Genomic DNA, 9,646 nt, shown 5'->3' on the forward strand with positions numbered 1-9,646 from the left:
AATCCACCAACAAGCTGTTGTGAATATGAATCATCATCCCAGTTAATTGAAAATTTCATTGCCGATGAATCCTGTTCAAAATCCCGTCCAAGCAAAAGTGCTTCAATAAGTGATTCCATTATATCTGATCGAAATCGAATTGTCACGCCGTCCTCCAAAAGAATTACATTCAGGATGCTGCGAATGAAAGGGGATTTTGACGAAAGTGCAATAGTGTTTGCTATGTGACCGGTAATAGCAGCAATACTGTTCTTCGATACATGTAAAGATTCTGTGGAACACAGAGACAGTATTAGAGGAACAGATTCAATTCTATGAGTTGTAAGCTACATTGTTGGAGACAAAGACATGAGAGGAGTTTAAATTGAATAGCCATGTAAGTAGCAGATGTCTTTTCCTATTTCAATTTAAAATACCTCATTATTTAGTTAACAAAATGGAAAACTAAGGACATTAGTTCAACACAACTCTTAGTGTAACTTCAAAAATGAAAACGAATTAACTGAAAATATCACATGAACTTACTTCCAGAACATTTATAGCAAATGGTTCTCCACCGTCTTTCAAAGCTCCGTCGATAACAACAAAAGAAGCGCCAGTTACTGCAACATATTATTTGTTTTTTATTATTTTTTGCAAATTTAGGGGAAAAAAGAAGCAGTTGCTAAATACCTTTTCGATTTGCAATGCTTTTCGTGAAAATTTGTGAGCTGAAACAACCGGCATTATCCTGCTTGCAGATAAGATAGCTATCAGCATCAGGACTAAAATCAAGACCCCATGCAAGCATATTTTTATTTGCTTTGATCAACTTGCTGATCTGAAAATTACTTAATAATTGATTAGCCCTACAAAAAAAATTTTCGATAATTCACTGGATGGATTATTGTATGCACTCAATACTTTCGGATATTTAACAAATTTATCACATTCATAAATCAAAACAAACTTCTAATTGGTCAGTATTTAGTCAATGTAAAAGTTCTGTCGACAGAAAAATGCCATAAGTTTATGTTGGATGTTGGGTCAATAGCCTTTCGAACACAAATTTTTCAGCCTAACACCGTAATAAAAACGCTGCTACGTTACTACGTTAACACCTTTTGTGGATAAAAAACTTCGATTAGTCGATACTCCCTCAGATCATGAATTCCTTCAGATTCATATCTCTGTGGATTTGGAAGGCAAAAAAGAGCTAAAGGAGATAGAAATAATGTAGTTGCCTAAATAACATAAAAACTTCATACAGTACAAAAGAAGTTCCGTTTCTAATACATAAAATAATGCTGGAAAGGAAACACATAATAACACATAAAAAGACAGAATGATAAATCAAACCTCTTCCGATGCCCAAGTTGGAATAATTAGGACAGATTCGCTGTTATCTTGAATCGTTAATGTGCTACCTGATATAAGTGGCATTTGGAAACGCCAATTTCGAAAATCGTTGAACATTTTAAGGACGCTTGTATCAAATATTGAATTATACACCGGTTCTCGATTGAAATCATTTATAATTGATGTGGGATAAACTGAAACAACTTGATGATAAGTATCAGTAAAATCCTTGTTAGCATACTGAACACAGCTATATTCAACAATGATTCTTACTTAACTATTGAGTAACAAAAACTTGGAGAACTGACTTTTAACAAAATCCGATCTTATCAATTTATGGCGTTGCGTAAGTAATCAAAAATGCGAAAAAAAATGGCGAGAAATATTTTACAAAGCTTCAAGGAAGCCGAAAAAAAGACTAAAGCACGGCAATTCGAAACACTGAAAGTTTAATCGGCTAGAAGGAATCATCACAAGTGTCATACCTAATTATACCTGAAGTACTATGAACAGTAAATTAAACTAATGAGATCTAAGGAAGTGCTAATGACGTACAGGAAGCTTGAAGACCAAGTCTAAAGAGAAGTCGTTGTGGTATCACATTTGCCCAAATCGACTCAGATTGATAAATGAATGTTGCAACCAAAAATGACGAAGACGGTACCAAGAGATTTGCAAATGTCTAAAGCAGATTGATTTTTAGTCTTTTTTTGAAATTCTTAGTTTTTGAAATTTTTAGTCTTAAGTTCAAATATTGCTAAATAATTCTAATTCTTATGTACTCTATCATGACATCTTATTCTTCATATATCTTAAACGACAGGTAAAAATAACGCAGAGCGACATCAGGTTACCTAGTAGCAAAGTCAACACCAAAGATTAAATAAAAAGAATTTCTAGCATCGATAAAACCTGAACAGATGGTCTAAACAGAAGTATGTCGCGTGCTACTGGTTTATCGGAATTTGAGAATCGGACTGTTCGATTCAGTGTTGGAATGCGCTTGTGTGCTAATCGTATACCCAATTCTTCCTCTGATGATTCATTGCGTGGGACCAATGCATTCTGATAAATTTCGTAAATCTATAAAAATTTAAATCATTCAATTACCAAAATATCAATCACCATTCTCAATTACTAAATTTTCAGCAAACATTTCCCTCCGACATAATTATTTTTTCCATAACCATGTTTCAGCACTTCTCTCACTTTATACATTTTCGCCTCATCTTGTCCTATGCATCAATTACCAAAACATAAAAAACCATTACTCGCCACAAATAATCGATTGGCAATTCGATGAGTTCCGTATCACAGTAATAAGCAAGAAAGATTTCATCCAGTCCAACAAATGACATTCCACTCGATATAATACACATCACAGTCTTGTTCTCGTCTGTAATTTTTGCCTCATCTAATTTGTAAAAATATGTGATATAGAGTAAACGAATAAAGCAAAGTACTCCAGTAACTCTCAAGTCCTAATTCTGATTAATTTATATAATTCAAAGATAAAAAGTTAACTATCAGCATTCCGAAACAGTCAGTACTCAATGGAATTTAAATGTTCGGTACATTTCATATTTCAAGCAAATGCGAAATCCTTTTCCTGAACTAACAACGCGAGGTAGACAAAACAAAGGTACAACCGGTTAAAAGGTGGTGATTACATTAAGTCTATCTGAACCACGAAATCCTGAAAACAATTGGGAAAAAAGACTCACATTGACATAACTTAATGCTACACCACAAATTTCGAAAAATCATCACTTCAAGCAGCTCAAAATTTTTTAACGAAGTGATTTGTTCCTGAATATTATCACATTCTTTTATGATACCATCTTTACTTCGCAGATACAAGGCGGTCCTACGTTGATTATCAGCAGTTGCTGTTTCGTCAGCATCAGAAGCTAAGCCATCACCAGACAGAAGGCAGACACATTCGTCGGCAACGTGAAGTTGTAGTAGACGCCGTGATATATGCTGCCTTCTCGAATCATGCTATATAAATTATGTGTAAGTAACGAATGATAGGAGAATGAAATATAATAAAATATTCAGCAGAATTCATAAGTTTCATAAGTCCATTTTAAATAAGGATTAACACCTGTAACATCTAAACTTCGAAAAGTTGATCACCTAAACTTCGGAAAGTTGATTTAGATATTACCTTCTTTGGTTTTGAAGAACCCATGTCAGTAACTGATGATTCAGTCGCATTAGAACTGTAACCTGGATGAAGACCATCGCGGAATGTAACGCTCCGTTTTACTGCAGAACCACCATGTGCTGTGTCATTTGATGATGAGCACTCATTATTGGTACTGATAGTATTTTCTGGTTTCCCTCTTGATTTTAACACTGGTTTTGTAACCGGACTAATATCTGATGAATGACCATATTCATTCATATCTGCTAACTCACTGCAATGAAATAACTTAGAACTCTTCTCTACGAATAAATCCATTTCTCTTTTTAAAAAATTTAGCAAGAAATTATCATAAATTTAAGGATGTCTAAAACGATTTTGAAGAGAGAGAAACCTCAGAAAATTGCTCCCAGGATTTCCCAATTTCTGCTTCCTCCACGTTATATATCGCATTTACTGCCTTCTTTCACTCGGTATCGATCTTTCATTATTTGTCAAGAAAACTAACCCTGTTTTTATGTTCTTTTCAAATTCTTCAATACGTTGTAATGTTTCGAAACACGGATCACAAACTCGATGTTCTTTCTTTGGATTATTGACATATGACAAAGAAGCCTAAATTCTATGTCATATGAAATATTAACTTTCTTCTCTTGGAAATTAAATGCACCAAAATAAGAACTAGATCACGGAAAAAGAGAGTGAAATAAGTTAAGGAATTGAGTATTAATAATCCTGATAAGTAGTAATCCAAATGAACTGGTCCATAAATCATGATCCAACTGTAAAGTCTTATTCCATATTTCAGTGATTGCCTCAGCACCAAAACAATCTTTTTATGGTCTTAATAATCTTTTTCATCCTTTTCATAACAAGAAATGTAATCTTATCCTTTTAATAACAAGAATGATACATAACAAAGAATTTGCAATTGAAAAATTTTGGAAACCAGTTCATGGGAAAGCTGATCAAACATCGACAACTTAATGATAAACATTATAAACAAAACATTATAAATACCAATGATAAGCATAAGTAACCTTCTGCGTGGTACAACGAGCACATAACACACGACCACAACATCTACAGTGATGCCGTCTAACGAAAACTGTAAATTTAATGCAGCATAACATGCATGACAGCGTTTCCCTATCGTCTATCCATATTGGTTTTTTCTGAAAAACAAATTCTCTTTGAACTCAACACTTTATTGAATGAAGAATCCATACATAGTAGTAACTATCGTAATTCAACAAATATCACACATAAAAAATTTACTACGATTGCCAAGATTAACGACTTATAGTTTAAGCAAAAAGAGTAGCACTGCATCGAATATATAAGCCTTTACTCAATAGCATCTAATCTTGATTTAAAAGAAAAGAAAAATTTAAGGAAAAATTTAGAAAGAAAAAATGAAGAATCTAGGAAATTGCACGTGCCTTCCCAAGTTGACGTTCGCTCTCAGTCAAATACTTCACTCCAGAATCATGTGATATATCATATGTACTTGAGACCACAGAGATGGTTTGAGCTTCATCAACCACTGGACCCAATATCTCACATTCGCTCACTGAATGATCAATACTATTCTCTATCAAATCTGGCTGCTGTTCTCCCTCATTATCATTTCCTCGCCTTTCTCTCTCATTTTCATCTTCTGATTTTTCGAATGAACTGATCGCTGAAACCATATAGAGATCAGCAAATTTCCGATTCCTAAAAGCTTATATCTGAAATTTAAAGGATTCTAAACTGTCACTATGTTATAATTCGCTCAAGGAACAGAAGCATTGCCAATTTTTTGGAAAGATGACATTGAAACACATATGAAGTTAAAAAAAAAAACTCACTCTCTTTAGCATCATCTGCTCTAATAGACGATTGCATACAACAAGATAATGGTGGCGATGTCGTACTGCCATCAATACATACGTCAACATTTTTTTGTGCATCACTTGAGACTGAATCTTTTGTAGCCACCAATGTATCGTGTGGTATTTCATCGACTAGCTGATCGTTAGTAGTGGTAAATGAGGCTACATCATGTTCTATTGTTGCATCTTTGACGATCCTTGCCATGACTGCGTCTCTTACTCCCCGATCCGTTTCTTCTTCTAGGTTAAAAGATTCAGAAGATGACCGAAAATTCCTACCGGAATCCACTTCACGAGAAAGAGATTTCCTATCTGTTTCTTCTAGAGTAATCATTTCCCATTTAGTCGCTTTCTTGGAGGAAAATATGGATGAAACTTCCGTTTCAGATGTCAGGCACGGTTCTTTTGAGATATCCGGAGAAGTGTCATTTGTGACACAACTATAATATAAGGGCTTATAATTAATAACAAAGAGATGACTTTTAAAAACTGACGGAGTCACTTTAAGACCTAGCATAGCTATATCTATACGAATTATATCCAGTACTTTTACCTGTCTAAATACTCCTCCATTTCAGCGTATTGTTCAGCTATCCTGTCCATTTCATCGGTTACCTGCAAATTTTTTTCAAGATCGTCAGTTCCCCAATTCAAATTAATTTTCTCAAGCGCCCTGTTCGCCTTGTGAACAAGGTAAAAGAACAAAGTAAAGAATGCCTCTGAAAATATCCTGATGTTGCTAATATAACATGTCGAAATACACAACGACGTTTAACATCTCTCAACATTTTTCAACAAATGGCAACCAACACCAGAAATGGTGATCAATCTCTTCCACTCAATCAATTAATCGAATCCTAACCATATCAAACAAATAGTTCAGAAAGTTGGAAAACTTACAAAGTGCATACCTTACTTTTCAATATGTACCTTAAAAGTACATATCTTACAAAGTACAAAGTGCAAAGTGCATACCTTACAAAGTACTTACCTTAAAAGTACATGCCTTATTCAAGAGTTCCTCAGAATTAGTTTCTCCGTATTCATGCAAGACAACATTAGAATGTGAGGGCAGATGATCTGATAAGCTTTCCTAAAAAAAGTGGAGTAAAATATTCTCGGAAAAATTTATATAACTAGAAAAACCAGGTCGAGTTATTCGGAGACTAATTAGATACAAGATTCTTACATCCAATAAGATCTAAATAAAAAGTTGACACTTATTGGAGAAATAAATGAGTGTGATATCATTAAAATGAAATAGGCTGTTGCCTTACTAATTCACTTCCGGTTTGGAAAACTCACTTTTTCTATTTTTGCTAGAATACTTCAAAATGCCGAAGTTGTTAATTGCAATATTTTATGCCACTTTACAGCTAAAGTACCATCACTGACTTTTATTATTTGTTGAAGATTTCCCCTTTTCGGGGTTTTTCCTTTAATCGAATGTTTCATGCTTGTGAGGACCTAACTTTTTATACTCTTGCTAAAAACTCTTGCTTAGAGAACTTATTTATTGCATTCAAAGTTTTTGATTCGAACGTAGAAAATATCATCATCAATCTTTACCAACTACTATTTTGCATAAACTGCATAATAAACTGCAAAATTACCCTCATCTCATCTTCTTTATAGTCAGCAATTTTCGCGGAAATTGAATTTTCACTTGTTGAATCCTTCACAATTTCAGTAGCTTGTTCAGCAATACCTTCCGGTTTTACCTCAACACTGTAATGTAAACTGCCGTTTTCGTCCGATGATAAAGAAGAGATAATATCAGACAGAACGTTTATGGCTTCAATATCCACAGCATTTGCATTTTCGTACACTTCTGAAATATTTCGAAATTCTTCAGAAATCTAAGATGAACAATTCATTAAAACATCTAGCATGAACAATTGATTAATTTGTCACTTGTCATAAATTTCCCATGCCATTTGATGCATTTTCTCATCTTTCCACATTATTCTAAAATTTCTCAGACACTTTTAAAAAACGAAACATTCCAACATGTACCGATATGATCGTTAATTAGCATATGTGAAGTATTCCGTTTATCCGTTAAATCATTCGAAGAATCTATGTGAACCATATTAGGGTTTATTATCGGTCATTTGCACCATATTTCAGCTTTCCAGTCGTTTCCGCGGCTTCAAGCTCATTCAATAAGTCATCCATATCTGGCACTTCGTCCATTTCGAGGAATTTATATAACAAAATACCGTGAACAAGTGTCGAATACTATACTAAAATTTACACAAAAATTATGAGAATTCATTAAAAATTTTGTCCAAACAATAGTTTTTATATATCCATTCGAAGAAATGAAAAAACAAGAGATGAAAAAAAATTTTTTTTTAAGAAGTTAACTTTCAAAGAATGTTTTTTTTCTTTATAAAAATTAACTCGCGTTTTATCCTTCACTACGTTATGACGGATATTCTGCCGACAAGTCAACAAAGAATTTTTTTTTCCTTCGTTATCAACAGTGATAGCGATAATTAAGTGACTCATTCCGAATGATACGTAAATAACGAAAATGGTGATGTAATAGCCTTCATTGAAGAAATTACCAGAACGGGAAATTGGTAAAATCAATAATTTGATCAAAAAAATTACCAAAAAGGCGAGGAAGAAGATGAAAGCGTAACTCTCGTTCTAGACCATTTCAATCTTGTTTACACTGCAATAAATTATATATCCGAAATTCCGTATCCTTCCCAAGAGAGTTAACAAGTAAAACATTCATCAACCACAAATAAGCAATTAAAGGAAGCCCGAAAAGGCCACTTCGCCACAAACTGTCCCGCCTATCTCAAAATTATTTTCTACTTATTGATTGCATTCTAATTTTCTAATTCTAAATTTCTGCAAATAGAAAAAATAGGATGGTCATTGGTCAGGAAGAGGTTAAAATTTTAATAGTTTCTTTTCTTTTTTTAAATTAAACAAAAAAATTAAGTCAAATTTTTTTTATTTGTTAATTAAATCAAATTTTTTTTCCTTTACTATCATTGTCATTTATTATAAGATTAAAACTTTTTAAAGGAAATATTACATATTATCCTTGGTAATGCATTGATAGTTAGTGTATCATTTACCAAAATGGACATGATTAGTAAAACCGAATGGTTGCAACAGAAATTAATTAATAAAACCGGATGATTGCAACGGGCACTAGTTAGTAAAACCGGATGTTTACAACAAAAACTAATTAATAAAACCGGATGGTTGCAACGGATATTAATTAGTAAAAACGGATGGTTGCAACAGATATTAACTAATAAAACCGGATGGTTGCAACAGAGACATTAATTAGTAAAACCCTAGGGTTGCAGTTTGTCCAGAAATGTGTACCCTATCTGGATGACAATAAATAAATATGATAAAAAGTAAAGTTTCTTTTCTAATATTAATAACTGATTTCTTCTTTTCTTAATGATATATTGATAGTCATTGCATCATTTATCAAAAGTAAAGGCGGACGATTGTGATTGGATCCAGAAATGAGCTGTTTAGTAAAACCGGACAGTTACATTGAACATGATTAGTAAAACCAAACAGCTGCAATGGATATTAATTAACAAAAATCGGACAGTTACACTTTGATCCAGAAATAAGCATCCTATCCGGATGATAATAAATAAATTTGATAAAAAGTTTCGTTCTTCCTTTTGTATTATTAATAATTAATTCATCCTTTTTTTTTCTGAATAAGTTTTTAATTGTAATTACTAAAGCAATTAATTGTCAATAATAATTATTACATTTGTATACTTCTATATTGTTTTTTCTTTTTTTTTAGTGACAACAATCACAATATCATTGTCAGTGCTAAAATATCAAATTATTAAATTGTAGTTTACAAACATTATCAAATTATTTGAAATTACGAAATTATGATCGTTTCTAACCGATTTATGCCTATTTCGTTAATAATATAACCATCAAACATGACAGGATTGAAATCGAAATTTTAAAAGAATAACAAAAATTGCAAATGATGAAATGCTTTAGAAATAGGAATTTCAAAGATTTTTAACTAGCATAAAAAATTTCAAAAATTTAAAAACATCCAGTTTCTTGAATTTATGAAAATTAAAGTATCACTAGCTATAGAAATAGTTTGAGTTTGAAACGAAACATATGAAACTGTAATTTAAGCTTTGAATTAAAAAATTTTTTCCTTTCAGATTTCATTTCGACTTTTTTTTTAGTGATTGCCTCAAAAACTTAAAACATATCAAGTCTTTTTTCGTTAAATTCATCGATTAGTTTTTTT

The 9,646-nt window shown here is 32.5% G+C and overlaps 1 protein-coding gene across 1 annotated transcript in view; it reads right to left on the minus strand.

Annotated features, from left to right (window-relative positions):
• The window catches only part of LOAG_18580 (FYVE zinc finger family protein), a 10,186-nt gene extending 2,069 nt beyond the window's left edge, over positions 1-8,117 (minus strand). Inside the window, exons 1-17 of the mRNA XM_020451242.1 lie at positions 7,984-8,117; positions 7,381-7,610; positions 6,978-7,195; positions 6,356-6,457; positions 5,918-5,979; positions 5,341-5,804; positions 4,930-5,171; positions 4,528-4,662; positions 3,996-4,102; positions 3,509-3,761; positions 3,063-3,339; positions 2,610-2,734; positions 2,251-2,421; positions 1,894-2,020; positions 1,339-1,532; positions 673-820; positions 526-602 (exon numbers count right to left, since the gene is read on the minus strand). Coding sequence (XP_020304993.1) covers positions 526-602; positions 673-820; positions 1,339-1,532; positions 1,894-2,020; positions 2,251-2,421; positions 2,610-2,734; positions 3,063-3,339; positions 3,509-3,761; positions 3,996-4,102; positions 4,528-4,662; positions 4,930-5,171; positions 5,341-5,804; positions 5,918-5,979; positions 6,356-6,457; positions 6,978-7,195; positions 7,381-7,456 — 2,778 coding nt within the window. The 5' untranslated portion in view covers positions 7,457-7,610; positions 7,984-8,117. The remainder of the gene's footprint in view (positions 1-525; positions 603-672; positions 821-1,338; positions 1,533-1,893; positions 2,021-2,250; positions 2,422-2,609; positions 2,735-3,062; positions 3,340-3,508; positions 3,762-3,995; positions 4,103-4,527; positions 4,663-4,929; positions 5,172-5,340; positions 5,805-5,917; positions 5,980-6,355; positions 6,458-6,977; positions 7,196-7,380; positions 7,611-7,983) is intronic.
• Positions 8,118-9,646: the final 1,529 nt, after the last annotated feature.

This window comes from Loa loa (assembly GCF_000183805.2).
Source record: "Loa loa unplaced genomic scaffold supercont3.377, whole genome shotgun sequence".
NCBI lineage: Eukaryota > Metazoa > Nematoda > Chromadorea > Rhabditida > Onchocercidae > Loa > Loa loa.